Below are 23,240 nucleotides of genomic sequence, written 5' to 3'. Positions count from 1 at the left end.
CATTATTTCTTGCCCATTATACATAACCATGGAGTATGTCAGCACTCACTATGCGTAGTAATTATGAGTCACTCATTGTAAACTATAAATCTCGAAATCAGGTATGATTATAAGGATACTACTTGTGCAAATTATGTCCACTGCCAGTCTGTCCACGTCAATGTTTAGTTATCATCCAACTGCTCTAGGGTATGGAAATCACGCTAAGCACTTCTAAACAGCTCTGTCGATAGGAAAACTATATACCGACTCACTTATCTACCAACAAAAACTACAGTAGCGCGGGAAAATATATTTATTCCTGACACCATGAGTGGAGATTGCGAATAACTGAATGAGAAAACTGTTCCTATCACAAGGTCCAGAGTTATTCATAATTATAGCCACTTTCTTGACGTTCTGCCGCCAGTATCCGCTGATATCCTTTCTCGTACATGGACCTTTTATGACAGCGCCATATCGCTGCGATCGAATACACAAGCAGACACATTACCGCCAACAACAGCACGATCCCCACGCTCCCGACTAAGAGCTGCGGCATTGTCCCTGCCTCTGCGTGTGAAAATGTGATGTATAAAGAATAATATATCATCGAGTAATATATCGAGTAAACATAGGAATGGCAAATTCTGTACGTCACGCTCGTGTCGCACTATACAGTTCTCTCCTGTAGCATTTTCAGGAAAACGAGAAATTATGTTAAAGCATAGAAATATTTCACATTCCAGATTACCGGTATTTCCAATACAATTGGAATTTGTATGCGTCCGAATCTGACTTAACAACGGTTCATGATTTTATATATTATTACACAGTATAATATAGTCACTTACCGATGAATTCAATATCGTAAGTATATCCGAGCTGACTTGCTTGAACAAACATGTCCATATTTTTCACTGGCGGGAAGAAAGGAACCATGTTGTAACCGAGGTTGTGTCCAATCGGCGCATTGCTACTTGGAAAATCGTCGAATGTAGGATCCTCCCTGAATATACGATATTATATTGATGTATCGCAAATCTTGAGACCCTTAGCAGTCACTTTTATATACCTTTTTAGCCATTCGTCAAAGATGGCGTCGGTAAACGCGTGCAAAAGCACAAATAACGGGTCGTTCGCGCTAGCGTGAGTCTGCCCGCCCGTCCCGTTCAAGAATAGATGGGCCAGATTATGCAATGTGCGAGCCCCTTCCGAGAATTTACCGTCAACTTCCGCGTACCCTTCACCGTGACACAGAATATAGTTTGGCGGATGGTTGAAATAATGGTTATGTGATAGTTCATCATCATCATTGGCTTATTAGCAATTGTTATCAGTTCAATACACCACAAAAATGCGATACAATGAAAAGATAGGAAGGTGTTGAAGCGACTTGGAGTAGTCTATGGAATCATAGTTAGTATAGATATTTATCGATCATAAATATACACAGCGTGCAATTGGAGTAGGTGTGATACAAAAGACATCGCGCTTCTGCGATCGTGGCATCGGCGGTGTAACGCTTAGCATTGTTGGGTTCGATTCCCGGTCGACCCAACTTTTGATATGATCATGGATCCCTATATTTCACGACTTTAGTTTATCTATGAGGGGTTTAATTAGGATTGGTGAGGAGTAAACACCTCGATACTGGCGCAGCGTCGATGGTGTAAAGGTTAGCATTGTTGCCTTCCAAGCAATAGATCTGGGTTCGATTCCCGGTCGACGCAGTATTGATCAAATGGATCCCTATGTTTTACGACTTTACCTTTGAGTGGCTCAATTAGGATTAGTGAATAGTGAGCACCCGATTACCGTTGGGTAGCGTCGATGGTGTAACGGTTAGCATTGTTGCCTTCCAAGCAATAGATCTGGGTTCGATTCCCGGTCGACGCAGTATTGATCATATGGATCCCTATGTTTTACGACTTTACCTTTGAGTGGCTCAATTAGGATTAGGAAATAGTGAGCACCCGATTACCGACGTGTAGCGTCGATGGTGTAACGGTTAGCATTGTTGCCTTCCAAGCAATAGATCTGGGTTCGATTCCCGGTCGACGCAACTTTTACATGGATCCCTATATTTTACAACTGTAACTATTATAAGATTAATTAGGATTACTGAGCGAGAGTCAACATCCGCCAACGTAAGCAGCGTCGATGGTGTAAAGCAGTGGTTCTCAACCTTTTTGTCTTCGCAGACCCTTTTTGAACCGTCATGGCCCTCCGCGGACCCCCTGACCAAATTTAGCTCAATTATCGTGCAATCGTCATCTGTCTTGTGCAAATATCAACTGTTGGCTTGATAATAACTTCATACTGTTTATGTAGGAGTTGGGTGGACTCTTTATATTTCAAAATGAATTCCGAAACTGCATTTATTCAAATACGTGGTCGTGTCGTGGTTTGATATGAACGGGTGCCTTAAATCCATATCCACAAAGATAGGTAGTGGTGAAACGCGTAACGCTTCCGACGACACATTTGAGTATGATGGCAACAAATATGGCACGGAAATTTGAGAAACATTTTTTTAATGAACATATATCGTCCAGCCTGGCCATTTTTATCTAGCAGCTCATCTTGAATTTATTATGGAATAGTGGTTATGTATATCACTGGAGAAAATGGATTACAGCGAACATTTCGAAGTCGTCGTGATTGACCTTACTACTCCACAACTTTTTATTTTTCCACAATGCCCAACAAAACAGCTATATGTTTGTATCAGTATAGGCTAGTTGCAATTTAACAATTAAAATGAGTTTGCACAGTAGGATCAGGGATATCTAGATATCCCTGAGTAGGATATTTCATCTCAGACGGCCAGTTCCTTGATATGAGTCCTGGAGTTTTACCAGTATTGAAGCGAAACTGCCTCATGATTTTCCTAATTTAAATAAATACAAATTTTTTAAATTCAGAGGTCTCGCGGACCCCCTGAAAATGCTTCGCGGACCGCCGATTGAGAACCACTGGTGTGAAGGTTAGCATTGTTGGCTTCCAAGCAATAGATCAGGGTTCGATTCCCGGTCGACGCAAAATTTAATACGGATCCCTATATTTTATGACTTTATCTGTGAGTAGATTGATTAGGATTACACAACAGTCAACACCCAGTAACTGGCGTAGCGTCGATGGTATAAAGGTGAGCGTTGTTGCCTTCCGAGCATTTAACCTGGTTTCGACTCCAGGCGAGGCAATTTTAATCTTGAAGACTTATGTTATACGAGTTTGCTGATGCGTGACTTGGTCGGAGTGGACAAACAAACACTCTTCAACGAGGGATGAGGATTGTTAATTGACTACCATCAGTAACGCGTCGAGATAATTCAAGTGGCATGCTCGAGCGTCACGCTAGGGTTGTGTCTAAAACAAAAATCAATTTAAAACAAACATGTTTAAAACAAGACCCTTGTTCAAAACATGTTTTCTTTTCAAGCCATAACGTCAGCATATTGTGACGCCATTGTAAACGACTGTCATGCGCGAAAGCATAAGTAGGCCGCACGCAAACCAAAACCGTGACGGCACACACGGGCACAGGCAATCTGCGAGGCACGTGTTCTCAGAACCCGCATATTGAGGACGGCGCGCTCGCGCTTCAGTCGTAAGATAGACAATTGGCTCCATTTCGCTTCATTTATTCTTTCTATTTCTTGTTTAACCGCAGTATCATTTGAACCTGGTAAATCTACAAGTTTCTGACCACTATTACTACTATTTGGCTGTTCTGTGCTATAAAGAAAACTCCTTGGATCTGCGTGTGTGATCAGGATTGCAAGAGTGTACTCAGAGCGGTCATTAGTCAGTGACTAGTGCGTACAACAGGAACTGTAAGCTGTAGCGTCGACTCCAATCAAGCACTATACCAGCGTGTCTTGCAACAAGCCGTTGCAGCGACCGCTACAGCCATAGTGGACTGATATTCACAATTGAAAATATAGGGTAAATATAGCTCCTTTGACGAAATAGGCTTCCAACCCCTGTCATATACGGACCAAAAATATCTTTAACTACATCGTCTTGCAGTATTGTTACGGTCGGCGGTCATCATCATCAGAACATTCATTCGTACCAATGATCCACACAATATAATATCTACGTACTATAGCTGTTGAACCGACTATTTCGAGGGTTCCAACCATGCCATATCGTATTCGTCGGCTATATCGGGTGGTAATCGTCGTCCGTAGGCTCATACAACATGTTTTTGGAAAGTATTTACACAATTATGGCATAATTTATACAACTTAAAAATGCACGATTTTTTTAAAGGCTTTTGTTTGAAACACTGCTACTTTAATCCTACCTTCCAACGTGTTGCGAAAACTTTGGTCGGAGCTGGAAAAATAGGGAAACGTATCGTAAGCTGTGACCTGCAGACATTTCGATACATCTGCTAGGTCAGGCAGAGTTTGCACTGCGGGTCGGTCGACGTTTCCGCCAGGGTTTCGCGATATTGGACCCTCCCCCGTTCCATTGCAAAGCTGTAGATACAGAGCGCATAAAAGGTTTTAAGGGGTGGTATAATTGTAATTAGGAGAGCCACACGTGTACTTGTACAGCTATACGATGTCAATATTATGGAGCAAAAGCTCTTACGTTATATCGGTAGATGAGTAATCGAGAAATCCTGATACAAGTCACTGCCTGCCTTTTCCTAGCCATTTACTTGTAAAGGAATTTTTATTCTATGCAGTGGTTATATATATAGATCACTTGATAAGCCTATCTATCCCACCATAATAAGACTATACTATTAATAGGCCTATAGTCTTGATTTCAACATCTTGTATACAATGAAGTCCGAGTGGGGCATCATATGTTTCACAGATATCTGCGAATTTTCGCCACATAACACTTGATTGGCGTATTACATGAGAATTCAAGATGCCTGGCACATTCCGATGTATGTACCACTTACTTGCAAGTCATTCGAACACACATACATCAACATAATATATGTTACTATGCGACGTTACTTTTATGTTTTCGTTGTACCAATCCAAGCTGAGGCAAACCACTTCCCAATCTGCAAACCGCGAGCTGGGACTAAGCGCTGCGTCATTTTCAGGGTGCCTCCCGCCCAGAAGATCGTCAGTACAGGCGTCGCAAGTTGATCCTGAATTTATAACATGCTTTTGTTTGTCTTTCATATACGAAACAATATCAGCTGACCTCCGATCGCGAAATTCCAGTACGGGATCGCCAAATCTGGATTCCCAGTCATTCGTCTGAGATCTTCTTCCAAATTTAGCAAATGCATTCGGTGCCAAGTCAAAAATCCAGGGCCCTCGTGAGAGAAATCAATGTCGGTGAAGGTCTCGCCTCCACCTAGCAAAGTGTCTCGAACGCTGTAGTAATGAACCCAGACAAATAAATCGTATATCGACACATCAACGTAGTTGGGCTCCGAGTTGACGCTATCACCTAAAAGATTTCTGAGAAAACAAGTTATTACAGTGTGAATATCACGAATACTTTCAAGTGTGTTGCACCTGTAGTGATCCCGGGCTATCACGTAATCCGGATGTGGCGTATTCTTACTCTGATCGAGGATCTCTAAAAATTGGATCGCTTCAGATCTGGGCATCTTCATAATATCCTTGCGAACAGCGAGGTTCTGGCGCTCCGTACAATTCTCGCCCCGCAATCCGGGTTTACAAAATGAGCAATCGAATCCGGCGAAGTTGTCGATGCACTGACAAGATCTATAGAAGAGGTATAGCTCGTTGAGGATCGAATCATGAATCATTGTGAAATACAATGTATTAACAGATATTACAATGCAAACCTGTTGAAAAACCGCATGGGCCATCGCTCTCGGTCGTCAATGCCATTCAAATTATAAGGTCCGCTCCACGGCTGATCATCAGCAATAATATCGACACAGAGTCCTCTTCCTTCTGCTTCACCACACGGGCTCCCAACTCCAGATAAATTCGGGCAGCATTCATGTGACAGATACGCTTGCCTGGTCGCACACGCTCTGGGAAATTGGGCTTTGACCAGGTTTAGTTCAATAAATGCGTATGTAATGCATCCCCATAATACTAACAATCTAGTCATTTCGCGAATATCGATATGTAAAATTACAGCAGCAGTCGCTAAATGTATACTGACCGGTGAAGGCCTAATACTGCATATATACGGATTGGCAAGCATTAGTAGAGCTTTTAAGCTGTTGTAATGGACTCATAAGTAGGAGTTTATCGGAGGTTTATCTCAATTTATATTAACTTTCTTATTACTGATGTCGATCTTTGCTCATCGAATCACGTGTTCACGTAGTAATTAGAGATTTCTAGTAACGCAACACGATCATGATCATGTCTGAATATCACGACATAGCTATCTCAGCATGCATCAGGAGTAGGACTGCTAAAAACACGAAACTGTATTCAATATTCAATTAGACCGCTATGAGGGTTGTGTGAAATGAAAATGCATTAAAAACATCTTCTTATTCATTTTTCTTAGCCTCACTTGCACATTAACATCTAAAATGATAGTATTTGGTTCATTTGTGTGCAAGTGCATGACATAGATAGAATGCTTGAAAGTTATACTATGCTTGAAAGTTATACTACATGCTTGAATGCTTGTATCCAAGAAATATTTCCATGTGTCATAATCAGGGCTTTGGAGCAGCCGTAAATTTGCATTGCTCCAGCTCCGGCTCCGGAGCTATCTTCTGTCATAGACTAGCTCCGGCTCCAGCTCCGGAGCCGCATTATTACCACTGCTCCGGCTCCAGCTCCGGCTCCGGCTCTGTAAACTATCGAAGGTGCCGTTGTGTATCTGGGGTGGACAACCCGCGACATGCGGGCCATATGTGGCCCGCGAGAGGGTTTTGAGTAGCCCGCGAGCTAATTTCCCATTGTATTATCGAAATCCTGTTATATTATCGAAATTGAATTGCTCAGATTGTGAACTTGCAAGGCCAACGAAAAATACGATTAGTCTGACCGCAACACTTGGGATGTTGATGACTAAAATATCAGTAATGACGCATTGACGGATCCACGGTCCAGTCACATTTCAAGTAAATCGTCGTACATTACAATAAACTAAAAGAGTAGTAAAATTTTTCTTCACGCTTCGAGTGTTTAATTATCACACGATTTCTTGCTTTGTAGCCTAACCCCTCCTGAAAATGAAAAAAACGCCTGATTTAGCCGATTTAGTCTAACTATATTCGCAATTACGAGAGAATGTCTTTTCGCGTTTGCGCTCGCAGAAAGATAGTCGACGATGAAATGTAGGCACAAAATGATTGTCGTATATTAGCGGAAATCTTCGATATCCATATGTCCAGATGCCGAATAGTCTTGTCCTTGCTAACTGAGCCCATCGGGCGGTATGCAGTTGACCCGCAATATACCCAAGTAATAATAATATTATCTTTGAAAATTTTACGCGCCTGGCGCGCCTAGTGGGCAGCGCACTCGTTCGTCAATTTCATGTGGCCCTTTAGCCGAAACGGTTGGCCACCCCTGGTCTATATAGATTACTAATTTACCCCCAGGTTAGTTATCTATAGTAAACTAGAGTCTGTCAGCCGTCAGTAACATCGGATGCAGCAATGAAGACATAGGTGCCGCCGTGTCGGCTTGTGACGTCATAATGAATACTTGTCAATTGTCGATAACATCATAGTTGCACGAGAACGCACTTTACTTCATGCCATTGATGTGTACGGTATGATAATTCTGATGCGGCGTTTTAACACTGGCACTGCACTCGTTAACATCAAGCCATACAGCTCAATTCAATCTTTAAATAAGCGATTATTATTCAACTGTAACTGTAATAAGAGCAATATGGGCGGAGATCACGACCTCGTCAATAAAAATTCGATTTGTACCAAATGGCCAATGGTTTGACGTTCGATATTGGTGCACTCGTTACCAGTCCACCCGGTGTCGATCAAGTTGATCGGAATATAATATTTTCCCATTGAAACGAATCGAATAATCGAATTAAACACCGTGCCACACACATTGCGCCGTGCCCATAACGAATTAAACTATGCAGTATGCACATTGCACAATGCACATTTACAAGTCACAATGAGCGATAATCCGGGAATACTAGAGTATCAAGCAGACATCAAGAATTAATTTACGAAACAGATGATTACAAATTGGAAATCGCGTATCAAATCAGTAATTTGTCTCCAACATAAATACCCTGAGGTCCTGCTGACATCGTATTGAGTAGCTCGCACCGCGACAATTGTTCGGTGAGTGAAACGGCGTTTTGGGTTACTCTTCTGCCATCCCCTATTCACGCTTGAACATCCTTACTGGAGTGAATGACGATCATGCGCAGTAAGGAATGCCAATTCGCATGCATAATTGCATACTCACTAATACTGTCCAATTTCGCGGCCCGATTAACGAGCTACCACGAAAGAACGAGTATTTGCTCATCCGATTCATAGCAACAATGAGATGGAATTTCTCGGCTCCTGCTCGTCATATCGACATGTGCATTGTGCAACGAAATCACGTTTTTATCCTCTCTCCAATTTCGCGTAATACATCATCATCATCATCATTGGTTTATTAGCAATTTTATCAGTTCAATACACCACAAAATGCGATACAATGAAAAGACAGGAAGATGTCGAAGCGACAAGGAGTAGTCTATGGAATCTGACACCCACCTTGGCCTAGGCGATGTAAAGAGGAGGCATGCACACTAAATGAAAGTACATAGTGATCATTATTTTCGAACCGTACAATTGGCCAACAAGGTTCTGCTGATGATGAAATTGCGGGTATGCCGAATACCCACAATATTCACAGGCATATCGAGCATACCGAGGTTCGGCATTCATGTATGAAAATTGAACATTGAATATATGACTGCTCTGCTGTTAAATCCCGAGGAGCATGGTTAGTCGGATAAGGTAGCGCCAAAGAGGAAAATATTCTCAATTTCGCGAATGCCTGCTGTCGAATTATGTGAACTTAGCAGATATGGTTGTTGCAGATGTAATAGCATCATATGAAACACAGCGGAGCCGGAGCTACCCCTCAAATAACTAGCTCCGGCTCCGGCTCCGGCTCCGGCTGAATTTTATATAGAGCTCCGGCTCCGGCTCCAGCTCCGGTAAAAATGCACGGCTCCGGGGCTCCGGCTCCGGGCTCCGGCTCCGGCTCCAAAGCCCTGGTCATAATAACCACAGAGCTGTCCAATGCCCATGCATGCACGGCATACTGGGCTGCACTAAACAGCAATCACTTGACTAAATCACTAAACAGCAATCTTCCATGCTATCAATAAACAGGTAATCTCGAGTGGTGTGCGGATTTGCAAAACCAAGCATAATGTATATCCATAATGTGTCAGTGCGTCAAAAATACGCTGAGGTTAATTCCATGCGCTTATAAGACAAATCTGCGGGTTCAGTTGGTTTGAGTTATGCGCGTCAACTTATGGAATGTGAATGCGGTTGGTTGTAGTCGCATTTGGTAACTCAGTGTGCTAGATTAGATATTCGGGAACATTAATAGAGGACAACACATTCAAATGTCATGCATTTCATCTTCAATTTTGATTCCCATTTCAACCAAGTCGCCAGGATATCGAAAAGGGTTTGCCCTCACACAAATAAAACAACCCAACAAGAATCTAAACTAGGCCACGGTTAGTATATCCGTAATTGTGAGCTTACTACGTCGAAATATCTCACTGAGGTCACGCCAGTCTTTAAAAGTCTCACACAGTGATTCTGGGTTACTGATAGAACCCGCGTTTCGGAACTGCCGAGTGCTAATTAGGGATGGGCAAAATCGAGTATGGTAATTCGATTCTGAATCACGTATTATACTTCGGGTCGAGCCGAGTATTCGAGTAGCACACATTATGACGTCATAACAGAATGAAAGATGTCAAAGTTCAAATATGTACCTTTCTTGCCACACAAAAGAATATAATGCCTGTAATCCATCACATTAAAGATACTTCGGTATTTTTTCGACCATACCGATTTCATTGCACTTTGTGACAATGTTGTGGGTTGGTCCGGACTTCGGTAATGTGTTAATTCCAGTAATGTTAGTATAGCTTTGTACCACCGGTATATGTTTCGTATGCTGCGATACGACCAAGCAAGGTTTTAAAGCTTCCACAGTGGAAAATAGTACCGAAACTAGAATTCTCGTCGATAAATTAACTTTCAGTTGCGAGGAGCGTATAATCTCAGTACTCGAAAAAATCGTCTTTTAATGCTCGACTCGAATCATTAAAATTATTACTCGATTCAGATTCGAGTACTCGAATCATTATACACGTACATTATACGGACTACATGAACCGGGACTCTATATTGTAGGATACGAACGTTAGTTCTGGTGCAAGTATATAGATACGAAAATAACTGACTCTGACTTAAAATAGCATCAGTGGTTCTCAACCTTTTTCACCTCGTGGACCGGTAAAATTTTAAAAATATTTGGCGGACCGTGGACCTTCAAAAATTGAAATCTACCCAGAATGTAAAGTATGAGAACGTTTTTTGCACGTGTGGTACTAGAAAGTGACATTTTGAGGGTTTTGATCATGATTGTATTCATGTGAATTTCCGGTACTTAAGGCTTCTCTACACGGCAAGTCGCCGGACCAAACCAAACCGGATTTCTTTAGTTTGTTTTATTATGTCTATGGTTCACTGAACATCGATTTGGTTTCTCTCCTAATTCACGGATCGGTTAGGAAGCTATCGCTCAGCGAGCGATCTCGTCGGTCTGCGGGACCGTAGTCTCGTCCGGTAATTATAGTTATATACACAGTATATAGCAGTGGCGGCTCGTCCTATAGGGCAACTGGGGCATTGCCCCACCTAAAATTCTGTTCAATAACAATTTAACCATTTATAGACGCACAGCGCTCAATATATACCGAGATCACAGCGAAACCCGCGTTCTTCTTGTGCTTTCGCTTGCAAATGCCCATACATAGAGAAGTCTCTGCGAAAATCGAATTCTCTTCTGTGTTTTCGCTTTGTGAATGCCTAGCCGGGGCTTGCCCCGGTAGCGCTCATAACAAGCTTTCACTATCTATTCTCTCAAAGCCGCGCACAATTAAGAAACGGTGATATACTCTCTCCTATTCGTAAAATGGCCGAGCAACCGGGGCATATATGCCTGTCGCCCCTAAGGTGTGATGTAACAATCGTATCTATATCTGAACTCGGATACCGTGATATGCGTTGAGTCGACCTTTGCTGGAATAAGTCGATTTTGATGGTGTTTCACACCATGATAATTCTTGAAACTTGGTATGTCATGTCGTGATGGTGGTATTTAACACTGTCCTAAGTTTCAGGGTTTCTACTCAAAGTTTAGGGTAGTAATTCCGTTTCCAAAGTCGAGTGTGTGCTGATCCGTCATGTATCGCAAACATATTTCACGCAAAGCCGGTATTGGTCTCCATTAATTTTAACGATGCTCCTTAGCTAGATCCGTCATGAGCTTTTACATGGTATGTCTTGATTTTAGTATCGAACGCTGTGCCAAGTCTCAAGGTTGGCAGTCAATGATTAGGGCAGCAATTTCGTTATCAAGTTCGAATATGGTAGAGATGTGCGCTGATCTGACACTTAGCCTACCTAACGCATTGCGGATTTCACGCAAAAGCCGGTGTATCTGTGTTCCATACTGAGATAGGTGATGAGATGATATCATGAAACAGTTTACTAACATCCTCGGTTTGCATTCAAATATTTAGTTTTATTTTATATTCTACAATGTCAATTTCACCGTGGAATGGTGGCCTTCGGGCCATTTGCTCACAATTACAACCCCTGTCAAGCGCGATAGCTGTTTCGTTTTCGATGGCGGCTAACAGCTTATCGCTTGATCAGCCTATTCCTCAGTAAATTTTACGCAAAATTCGGCGTTGATCAATTCGTATTAATTTTGACAGTGTACCATACCGAAAACGGTCATGAGGCTACTTCTCGATGATTTCATGTAACAGTGTACCAAGTTTTCGGCTTTCATCCACGTATTTATTCGGTAATATATTTTCCGAAGGCGATTTTGCAGCAGACATATATACAGTAGACACTATAGACCGTAAGCCGTATGTGTCGTGTGACAATCTCCAGCCTCAAGGTCAAAATCTCCCAAGCTGTACCGAGACCGAATTTCCGAGGCTGCTATCCGTAGTTCTTCAGAATGATGTTTTGGATTCAATATGACATTTCCTTGTCCAATCTATGAGATAACAATTGCGTATGTGTCCGAACTCGTTGACCTTTCCAGTAAGGCATACGCAATCTCTCGATTTATAGTCATTTCCATTTCTGCAGATAAGTAGTCAGGTCAAGTGCGAACATGAATCGTGTTGAATCTTTGCTCCGTACGACGTTTAGCCAGCTGCCTTTAGAGCAAAAATTAGAGGTAAAGCGACTAGGTCCGTATCAGCCTAGAAATAGCCGATTGGTCCAATCGTACGCCGGAGGAAAACGCACTCGTGCCTTTTCTTCAGCGCATTTCGATAAAAATGAATGGCTTACTTATAGCGAGGATAAAAACGCCTTGTTTTGCTTTTACTGTCTTTTATTCGACAGTGCCGGTACCGGAAGCAGTGGCTCTTGTTGGAACAAAATTGGTTATCGCGATCTGAAGCATTTGTCAGAGCGTGTGAAAGCGCACCAAAAATCCAAAAATCATTGTTTACGGGAAATTCATGTGACCATCATGAACGTTGAAAAACGCTACTGTGACGTCATATTGATAACAAGTCGCTTGCGGCCCTTGCCCCACCACCCGATATTGTCACGAGCCGCCACTGGTATATAGTATAGTATACAGTATATAGTGCTCAGTATAGTATATTGTATAGTATACGGATACATTTTTAGTGGTATAGTATATAGTATATAGATATATTATAGTAGTATAGTATAGTATATGGATATAATATATAGTATACACTAGTATACTATACTACTAGTATAGTATAGTATACTGGTATAGTATAGTATACAGATATTATAGTATTCCTGAAGAAGAACAGTATCTTTGTGGTACAAACAAGGGTATTCCTGAACAGTTAACTCGAGCTTTTCTTCAACGTCCATTTCGCGCGCTCTGACAAAGTCGACCGCCACATGCCACCCCATTTTGTCGCTTGCGTCTTATATTCTCTGCATTACTTTTCATTCAGTGTGCATGCCTCTTATTTACTTCGCCTAGGCTAAGGTGGGTGTCTGATCTTAATGGCTACTCCAAGTCGTTTCGACACCCTCCTATCTTTTCATTGTATCGCAGTCTTGTGATGTTTTGAAACGATGAAAATATTAATGGTGTTATGCCAGACGTGACATACTAAGTTTGATCATCCGCTAGATTGCGCAAACACGGCGGTCACGGTCCATCGGACCGCAGACAGCAAACCGTGTAGATGGAAACCACGGCTACGTTGGGTTTGGTTTGGTCCGGCGACTTGCCCAGATCAACGTGCTAGCGTCGAGAGTCGATTACAGTCTTTCGCGATGAAAGCCGTGGATTACCCGACTACGCCAACTCGAATGATATCCTTCTCTTCGACAATATCTTGAGAAGAACCGTTTCGGAGTTGTACCAAGTCAGTGTTGGATGACTCAAGTCAAATTTTTCAGATGACTCGACTTGACTCGAGTCACCTTGCAAAAATGACCTGACTTGACTCGGCATCTCAAAATGGGAATTTACTTGTGATTCGAAGCAAAATTTTCAAGTCAATTTCAAGTCACCAAATAATCGGTTTCGACTAACTCGCTGTAGGCCTACCTGTACGTACGTCGTGCATGCTCTCGACACGCTGATAAGCAACAATGCAGTCATTATACGATTGCGCAACATGGTTTTACTCAGCCTCCGTCGGCAAGTCACAAATAAATTGACCGCTCAGTATTAATCTTAACGAACATCTTGAAAAATTTAAATCGGACTGATATATTTGTTTATACATTCATATTACTCGTCAACAATTGGTACAGGCTTCAATTGTATCTCATGGATATATAGGTGGATTGTGTATCGCATCATATCAATTTGATTCAACCTCTGAGATTTCATATGCTCTCAGCTATTTAGCGGACAGTCACCGACGGGCCTAGTAGTTCTACGCATATGCGAGCCATACAACGTCCTGTTGAATGAATAATTACCTCGATATTCGTCGCTCGAATCATAATTCATATTATATCAATCTCCACTTCAATCATCTAGCAAAATGAAATGGCTTGAATCATGCCTCGAACGTCGAAATTTCGACATGGCTTTGTGATTTGACTTGTGGCTTGACTCGAGTCACATTCAAGAATCGAGTGACTTGACTTGACTCGTGTCAGAATGTGCAATGACTCGAATTGACTTGCAACTCGAATGTATAGTGACTTGATCCCAACCTGGGACCAAACACCTTGTTACCTTGCTCATTCCCCACTACAACCAGACGCACTATGAATGCAGTATTCTACGTAGCACGAAAACACCTGGTAGCAGCGATACGGGGTTATCCACAAAATGAATGAATCGAAATCGAAAGATCGTGCAAACTGCGTGTTTTAGCGAGTCAGCTCGTACTTGTCGCTGGCAAGTCGTCAAAGGAGACGGCTTGAACTTCAAATTGAATCGAACATGTTTTACAGGCCTAATGTTACCTCGCAAAGTACTGAATATGTTGATGTTAATGTGTTATTTATTTATTCAATTGACAAGCGTTCAACATTTTGCACCATGAAAGTAAAGTATGAAATTCTTTAATACCTGGCGGACCTGCAGAAAAGGCGTCGCGGACCGGAACCGGTGGTTGAGAACTACAGCATTAAAGAGAGTAGCTGAGAAGAAGAAGCTGCAGGCTATTTTATATTTCATGATACATATTTTGAAAGTTCATAAGACAGGAGTTACAATAACAAGCGAGATTAATGTGGAATCCTCAACTGATCGCATATATCGGCACTGACAGCAGATGGAGGCGGACGAAACATCAATGATACAATTGGTACATTTATGCAATGCATACTTTAAATGAATTTGGAACTCTCGGCAATGCCTTTGCTGACTTTTAACAGTGTAGTGTGAATTCGTTCCAAAGCTTCCATCATGGATGTTCCGCCGAACACTAAGGCCGGATACAATACGACATCACGTAACAAGAAGTGATTCACGGGCTATTATAGGCTTACAGGCTATAGTTGTCTTTTGTATTTACTTCCAAGCATGAGTATTGGGTAGCCCCGATAAAGACGGATTAAAATAACTATGTTTTACAGAGTTGTATGTACAACAGCCTAAGGCAATCTTGACTTGACTGTTGTAAACCAGCAGCATGTTAACAGTAGTCAGAAATATATCGTGATGGTAAAATATGTCAAAATGCAAGAGAGTTTGCGTATTTCATGCGTAGTTGTAGTTATTTCAATAGTGCAGTCACTTCGGTGCGGAGAAAATTGTGTATGTGATGCTGGTCAGAAGATTGCAGCGTGTTCTAATACAAAAGCAAGCGACTTTGAGTTGCTTCTGCAAAATAACCAAGGCGACATCGATGCTCTGCATGTGAGAGACTCGTATATTCGAGGAGTTGCGGACAATATATTCTTTCGACACGAATCGATCAAGGAACTAACAGTGTCCAGGTAATTGACGATGTCTATACCATCATCATTTTGCTAAATTGCGTAAGATTTCACCGGACAAATGATGCTAGTGGTGTGCAACTTGATAAACTGGTATATAATATATCTCACTCGATGATGTCCTCCAGCCAAAGGAGAATTGGTTTAAGCTGCTGTTCAAATGGCAAAAGAGTAGCTTGGCGAAAATGTACTATATACATGTATAGTATGTTGAGACGCTGTCGCTTTGGTCATGACGTTCTATTTGATGTGTGTGGTAGCAATTTTATACTTAATTGTGGGCGCTGTGGAGAGTTAGCGTATTAGTGCTAATCCACAGCTGCAACACCAATAGGTTGTGGGTTAGAGTCCGACCGTGATAGACTCCAACACTTCTAGGCTCCTCCTCGCCATCTCAACCGCGTAAGCGGTGTCTTAAAAGGTGTAGAAGTAGGCCGTGCTAGTAGTCGGTAGCTACGAAATCAAAATGAAAATTGACCTGGTGCAAGTGACCGTTGTAGTCGACAAATACCATAAATACCACAGACAATAACAATAACAACGTTATATTTGCTAAGAGCGTTTCTATTCTTTTCAAATTCAATTTCACAACCAGCATTTTGTATAGTCTTGTCAAGGAACGTACGTACGTCCTAGACATTTAGACATCGTGACATGATTGACGTTGGCTACGTTACGATTGATCAATGACGACCATACGTTGTTAAAAATGTTTCCCCCTCCAAATTGGAATCTTTTCCTACAAAATTTTGAACATATAGCTCTTCGTATTATAAATGTACTGTACATACACGAACATTCAAGATCTTTGCTATAATGATTTTTGGCAATTTCCAAATCAGAATTACAAATTTTCTCCTCAGAAACCATAAATTTTTCACGAATACATCTAGGTCACGTATAATCGTATATGCTATTCTGACGAATACTTTGTTTTCCGGGTTGAAATAGGCTAAAATAATTTTCACGCCAATGTTTGATGACATGCTATATTTATTTAGCTCATCCTTGAATAGCATTGAAGAATTCGTGTTGGACGATTTGTCAGGACTCGAGAAACTGGATTTATCATCCAATCAAATTGAGATCGTCGGTCATCCGAGTTCGTTTTTCGATCGACAATTCACGACGGCAACAGCGTTCTTGCCGAATTTCGAATCTTCAGGCCATTTACGCCACGTCGATTTATCGCGAAACAACATCAAGCATATTTCCGAGGACCAGCTTTATGGACTGAAATATGTTCAGCATCTGAATTTATCTGTAAACAACATCCCTATCATCCATTCTGGTTATCAATGGTTAATGGGTATCAAAACTTTCGATGTCAGCTTCAACCGTTTGACGCACATTGATCAAGCATTTGGTCAATACCAAATGGTCATGAAAGAGATCAATTTATCAAATAATTACTTGAAAGAGATTCCAAAATTCAGTAAAGTGTCGTGTTGGAATTTACAGACATTGGACCTTGGCTTTAATGAGATTGAGTTGATTTCAAAAACCGGAATTCACAATTGCCCGAACTTGAAAGATTTTAGAGCACACGGAAACCTAATACACGTTATTAAGAGAGAAGACTTCATGCATTTTCCCAGGCTACAAAATTTACACCTTGGACAAAATGCTATTACCGAAATAGAAGATTTTTCCTTCCAGCAAAACGCCGAGTTGGATTCGCTTGATATGTCGGTAAACTCTTTAAAGATCCTGAACGACTTCACATTGGCGGGACTGGGAATGCTACGAATAGTGAATTTTGCTAAGAATCATATTGAATTCATATCCAACAATACCTTCAGTAACTGCCGATTACTTCAGTATATATTTTTGTCGGAAAACAAAATATTTTTTCTCCCTCCTAGCTCATTCTTGTCACTTAGACAATTAAGATTAGTTTCCCTGAAAAATAACTATTTATCTCTTCCCTATGCGGACTGGTTTTACAGCTTTAGTGGAGAATACTATGTGGACGGCGACACCGGTGTGGTTGTAGAAAAAACGCAGCTTCTGGCAGCTACGATCAATTTAGAAGGAAACCCGTGGACATGCAATTGTAAGATGAGTAACATTGCTGAATGGATAAGATCAATGAATGAAACTTCGAGCCGATTAGGATTTGAGTGCATATTTCCAAGATATTTCCGCTCATTGAAACTCGCTGCAATACCACATACCGATTTGCAATGTAGTTGGATATTTGATTTCAAGTCGTATATTTACTTTTATTCGACTTATATTGTTATTTCAGTGCTAATTACGATTGCAATATTTTGGTGCAGACTTCGAAACGCTTCATACCGCTAGCCAAGCATGGCAATGTTATTTAATTTCACTGTGAAAATATATACAATACATTTAATTTACTGAGGTTTCAACATAAAACTTTTCAAGGCAGCGTAATGGTGGAGCGTTCGGCTATAGTCTATACTTGATCGGTAGGTCGTGGGTTCAATTATAGACTACTAACCTACGGAGGTTAGTAATCAATATAGTTCAATCCCCGGCCGGGTCGGACGAAAGGCCTGATCAGACATGGGGTAATCGCGATTAGGAATCGTAATCGATTACGACGATTACAGCATTTTCAAGTAATCGTAATCGCAATCGATTACATCGAAAAAATTCCGAAGTAATCGTAATCGACTACTTCCCATATCTAATCGATTTCTTTGTGAAAGAACAATTACTTTTTAGTTGTACAAGGACTATGACATAAACTGAACATTCGTGAACAAGGAAGATATATTATACCAGGTTCATGATAGCACAAACGTCTGATTTTTAAATGCCATTGCTCATTATTACGTCAGAAGTAGCCTATTAGCTTTGCTAGTCATTGCGTAAGAATTATCCACAGTAAATAGATATTCGATGTACGTCACGTACAATCGTACATACGTGTGACTGTAAGAACACCCGCCGTGCCTTATATCATGTTATCAACACGTTCCACACGCCAGTACCCCGCAACAGGATGATTAATCACCACTCTACCTAGTAACTTGTGTAATGATGTTTGGGTATGCAAACTTAGTTTTACCGTTACCGTTGCTGCTTGGCGAGCAGTAAGCCTATGTAGTACGTACGGTACGTACACCGGACAGAGATTTGAAATTTAGTACTCGTCAAATAAAACATTACGGTTTCTACAACGAAGCAATAAAAATCAACAGTTGCTGATATATATCATAACCGAGCCGTTTTTGCCGTTTCTCATAACGGCAGCTTGCAATACATTACTGTATTAAGTTGAAGGCAGAATTTTATGTTCTCTTCATCTTATTCTCATATGACTCTATTTGAAACATGCGCTAATCGTTATTTCATAATTCTTTACTCAACATATATTGGGACCTGCCGCCATAGCCATGGGCTTATATATCATGTTAGCGTGGGTTGTAGCTGGAATCAGGACCAAAACAGCTATTCGACCCCCAGTCCAAACGTTAGTCTTTGGCCCCCATAGGGGGTAATTTCAAGTTGAAGACTGAATTTCGTCAATAATATTGGTAATCGCATTACATTTCTATTAATATTTTTTAATCCTCTCTCTCTCTCTGCCCCCCGATGGTCAGATTTACCTGTATAGCTGGGGGCACGTAATTCATAATTATACCGTCTGTTATCTTGTCATAATTACTTTAGTGTATGTTCGTAATTCGTGACTTCCGGTATGTTATATAATTAAAAGATATTATTGTATCCCTAACGTAGCAGACTAAAAGAAAAACTTTCGTGAGACGCACACACAAATTGTCATGTCTTTAATGCTATGTGGGTGTCCGGGTGTCATTTGCATTGTGGGTTCGGATTGGAAGGACCGGACTACTAGTCACGCCCACCCAGCGCGGCTATTGACAACGGACACATACCCTAAGTTTCGGTCAAGGTCTTTCTTTAGTAGCACACTTCGTGAAGTCGCGTGTTGGTCGAAATTGCATATATGTCTTTTGGTGTGTCGTGGCAGGGTATTGACTGGAACCTAAATGCCTATTGCTATAAATTAGGGTTGCATTCAAAACAAAAATAAATTTAAGGCGAGCATGTTTGCAACAAGGCCCTTGTTTAAAAAATGTTTTTTATTCTTTTTTGTTGTTGTTGTTTCTTAAGCCTTGACGTCACGAATGTGGATTGACATTGACAATTGAAAATATAGGGTAAATATAGCTCTTTTGACGAAATATCTGTACTATAACTATTGAACCGACTACTTTGAGGGGTTCCAACCATCCCATATCGATGTATGTCGGCCAAATCGGGTGGTAATTGTGGAATTATGACATAATTTTTCAACTAAAAATAACACTAATTAGTTTTTTTTTAAAGCCTTTGTTTAAAACATGTTTTAAAGAACTATTTGTTTTAAATGTAAGCCTACTATAAATTATGTATGCTTTTTTGTGAGGGGGAGACGTGTGCATTCCAAAATCAAGCTTATCTATAGAGAGAATTTTCAGGAATTTCAGAATTTCCAGGTAATTAAATCTCTCGAGAACACTCTATAATTTATGTTGGTTTACGAAATACTCTTGAGTCCCCTCCGAGCTCGCTCCCCACCCTATTGGGAAATTTGTGGTGCGGCAGTCATGGACCTGGCAAGAATGCAACTCGTTGGGTGCGATAAATCGTCCTCTATAAAAATGGGCAATGGGTACATTATGACGCAACAAGCAAATGACGCATCTTTCTAAAGGAAGTTTGGTATCTCATTAGGCCTTTTCAGCGCAATCCATATATTGTCTTCCAATATAACTTCTAAAATGCAAAATAAATGTAATCGTGAGTAATCGTGATTACTTTTCCAATGTAATCGTAATCGTAATCGACTATTTCCTGATTTTGCTGTAATCGTAATCGTATTCGTAATCGCGTCATTCGGAAGTAATCGTAATCGCAATCGATTACATTCATGAAGTAATCACCCCATGTCTGGACCTGATTAGTAAAACTGGTATTCATGGCTTCCACGCTTGGCGCTCACTCACCAACTCACTGTATGGTCCCTTGGACAAGAGTGCGTACCACTAAAAAAAAGTCAACACTTCGTAGATATTCTGTGCGCAGCGACCGTGTCGGCATTGCGCAATTGTGAACGTGCGCAGCTTAGAGAGAACATTGCCCACAGGCCACTTAATTACGCATTAACCACGTCACTAACTTAGGGTTATTATCAGGGCAATTTTTTTTTTTGACATGTCAAAAAAAGTCAAAATTAGGTCAAAATTGTAGCGTTAGGTCAAAATTTGTCAAAATTGTTTACAAAGTCAAACATTTTTTGACCTCTGCATTTCGTTTGTATCGTAGATTTTGCGCTGTCGGTGAACTTATCATTTGATATTTTACAGCTTGTAGCCTACTTTATAGGCCTACCGTTGTAAACGGACCATCGTCTGCTCATTGTGAATCATAAATGGTCAAATGAAACAAATAGTGACATGGTTTTATGGTCAACGTACCGCAATATCCTAGCTGAAGCAAGACTGCTTGGACATTGCATGGTTCTTATATCAAGAAGCGCAAGCTGAAAAATTGTGATATAGACAACATTGTCAGAATGAAGCAACACGGTTTGTCACCAGCAGTGTGCACACAACTTGAGTGTTCTCAGCCAACAAATGCTGCTGTTGAATGTTCTTTCTCCGTTCTTGGCAAGCTACGTAGTAAGGACAGACACTTTCTACCCGAGAATGTAGGAAAGGATCTTTCGTTGTACTACAACAAATTTTAATTATTTCCACCAGAATACGTAATGTAACTACTGGAATTCTTCATAGGGCCAGATTTCGTTAAAATACTAGTTTTTCATGTAAAAATCTGTCAGTTTTTGAGCCAAAAACGTTTTTTCAGGCCAATCTACTTTGTAAGGACAGACAGTTCCAACCAGAAATGAAGATAAGTAGTACAATTTTAACATTTTATGCGAAAACACATAATTTGCATACGTGAGGTCAAAATTTGGTCAAATTTCAGTTTTTTTAGGTAAAAAAAGGTCAAAATTTAGATTTTTTAGGTCAAAATCTTCCGTTTTTTAGGTCAAAAAAAATTGCCCTAGTTATTATATATGAACTCTTTTTGTCCATAAATTGAAAGTGATTGAACGTCCTCTTTTTGGCAAGGTGACCCCATAATGTCTGTCATTTCCCCTCAACAATTTGGCTTCCGAAACAAACATCAATCTCACATGCCCTCTTGTGGCTGAACAATATTATGATATCTCATAGAAGCGAAATGTGTGATGTAGCATTTTTCTCGATCTAAAAAAGCGTTTCACTGCATAGATCATAAAATTCTCATCTCGAAATTGGCGCGTTACGGACTTCGGGGCCCACAACTTGAGCTCATGAAAAGTTACCTCACTGGACGCCAACAAATGTTTACAATCTCAAACACTTGTCCTCTCCTCGCCTGATGACCTGTGGTGTACCCCAAGGCTCAGTACTTGGACCGGTCCTATTCACCTTATATGTCAACGACATTTTTGATACCTCCCAATTTAACACCACTATGTTAGCTGATGATACTCACCTCCTCTCTTCCGCATCTTCGACGGTAGAGCTGGATGCCTTGACTAGTGACCAAATGCCCAGAGTGCATGAGTGGACGGCCCAAAATAACCTTTGCATAAACGCCTCGAAATCCCAATTGCTGACAGTAAATTCAAAAAATAACCTAACCGTTAACATCGCTGGCCAGCCCGTTTCGAACACAGAAAATTCCGAATATTTCGGGGTTTTACTGGACTCAGACATGTCCTGGAAGAGTCATATTCAGTCTCTAGACACTAAATTATCATCGAAGTGCGGCCTGTTCTACAGCCTTAGACGCTTCATGCCAGCCTGGGTTCTTCTGATATTCTTTAGAACCTTAATTCAATCGAAGTTACAATATGGCATCCTCTGTTGGGGGCTGCCAGCAAAACTGCACTCAAGCCACTACAAAAACTTCAACATAACGTACTCCGTATCATAGCTAGGGTCCCAAAAGGGCCTGGTTGTCCATCTAACAAGTCGCTGCTGATGAGATTAGGTGTCCTAAACATAGAAGATATGCGGAAACTAGAAATCGACAAGTTTAGGTATCAGTTCCACTGCGGTCATTGCCCCGAATATTTCAATGACTTCTTTACCTCAGAATCAAAAGAGCACAAGTACAAGAGACGCGCGTCCACGTCATCCAAATATCATATGGTCGACCGAAAAGATCATCGCTCTATCAAATATGCCGGACCTGACGTGTGGAACAGTATCCCGCCGGCCATCCGACAGTCGACGAGCATGTCCAATTGTCCATAGTTCACATTCAAGTCGAAATACAAGCAATTACTACAAAATAAATACTAGTCCATCCTCAAGATTACCGGACCACGAACTGACCTATCGATCTTGCCTTCCATGACATGCCACCCCATTTTTGTCGCTTGCTCTTTTCTATACTATCTTTTTTTTTACTTTTCATTCAGTGTGCATGCCTCCTCTTTACATCGCCTAGGCCATGGTGGGTGTCTGATTCCACAGATTACTCCAAGTCGCTTCGACAACTTCCTATTTTTTCATTGTATCGCATTTTTGATCAAGATAGCGTAATGGTTAAGCGTCCGGCTTCTTGATCG

General features: G+C 41.1%; 3 protein-coding genes and 3 non-coding genes across 7 annotated transcripts in view; 5 read left to right on the top strand and 1 right to left on the bottom strand.

Annotated features, from left to right (window-relative positions):
• Positions 1–23,240, top strand: part of LOC145445838 (NADH dehydrogenase [ubiquinone] iron-sulfur protein 4, mitochondrial-like) — a 38,989-nt gene that overhangs the window by 2,928 nt on the left and 12,821 nt on the right. The gene's annotated exons all lie outside the window — the stretch shown is intronic.
• On the bottom strand, positions 287–6,552 carry LOC145445825 (5,6-dihydroxyindole-2-carboxylic acid oxidase-like). 2 transcript variants are annotated; one of them, XM_080323967.1, is made up of 8 exons: positions 5,780–6,550; positions 5,484–5,696; positions 5,164–5,426; positions 4,968–5,107; positions 4,295–4,472; positions 1,055–1,223; positions 834–988; positions 287–552 (listed from the first exon to the last, which is right to left on the bottom strand). In XM_080323967.1, the coding sequence occupies exons 1-8, from the start codon at positions 6,148–6,150 to the stop codon at positions 368–370; spliced, it is 1,674 nt and encodes a 557-aa protein (XP_080180093.1). In that variant the 5' UTR covers positions 6,151–6,550; the 3' UTR covers positions 287–367. The 2 variants fall into 2 exon arrangements, with proteins under 2 accessions (XP_080180093.1, XP_080180092.1); XM_080323966.1 differs by having other exon boundaries at positions 5,164–5,696; positions 5,780–6,552.
• On the top strand, positions 1,641–1,712 carry Trnag-ucc (transfer RNA glycine (anticodon UCC)). The gene has a single exon. It is a non-coding gene; the product is annotated as a tRNA-Gly (tRNA).
• Trnag-ucc (transfer RNA glycine (anticodon UCC)) lies at positions 1,807–1,878 on the top strand. The gene has a single exon. It is a non-coding gene; the product is annotated as a tRNA-Gly (tRNA).
• On the top strand, positions 1,973–2,044 carry Trnag-ucc (transfer RNA glycine (anticodon UCC)). Its single transcript has one exon. It is a non-coding gene; the product is annotated as a tRNA-Gly (tRNA).
• Positions 11,237–18,031, top strand: LOC145446715 (uncharacterized). Its single transcript, XM_080325067.1, has 2 exons — positions 11,237–15,628; positions 16,630–18,031. Exons 1-2 carry the CDS (start codon positions 15,351–15,353, stop codon positions 17,933–17,935), a joined length of 1,584 nt encoding a protein of 527 aa, XP_080181193.1. The 5' UTR covers positions 11,237–15,350; the 3' UTR covers positions 17,936–18,031.

Source organism: Botryllus schlosseri, chromosome 9, assembly GCF_051294905.1.
Source record: "Botryllus schlosseri isolate E-star chromosome 9, Bs_hap1, whole genome shotgun sequence".
In the NCBI taxonomy this organism is placed as follows: Eukaryota; Metazoa; Chordata; class Ascidiacea; order Stolidobranchia; family Styelidae; genus Botryllus; species Botryllus schlosseri.
This window is presented reverse-complemented; position numbering and strand designations above follow the sequence as displayed.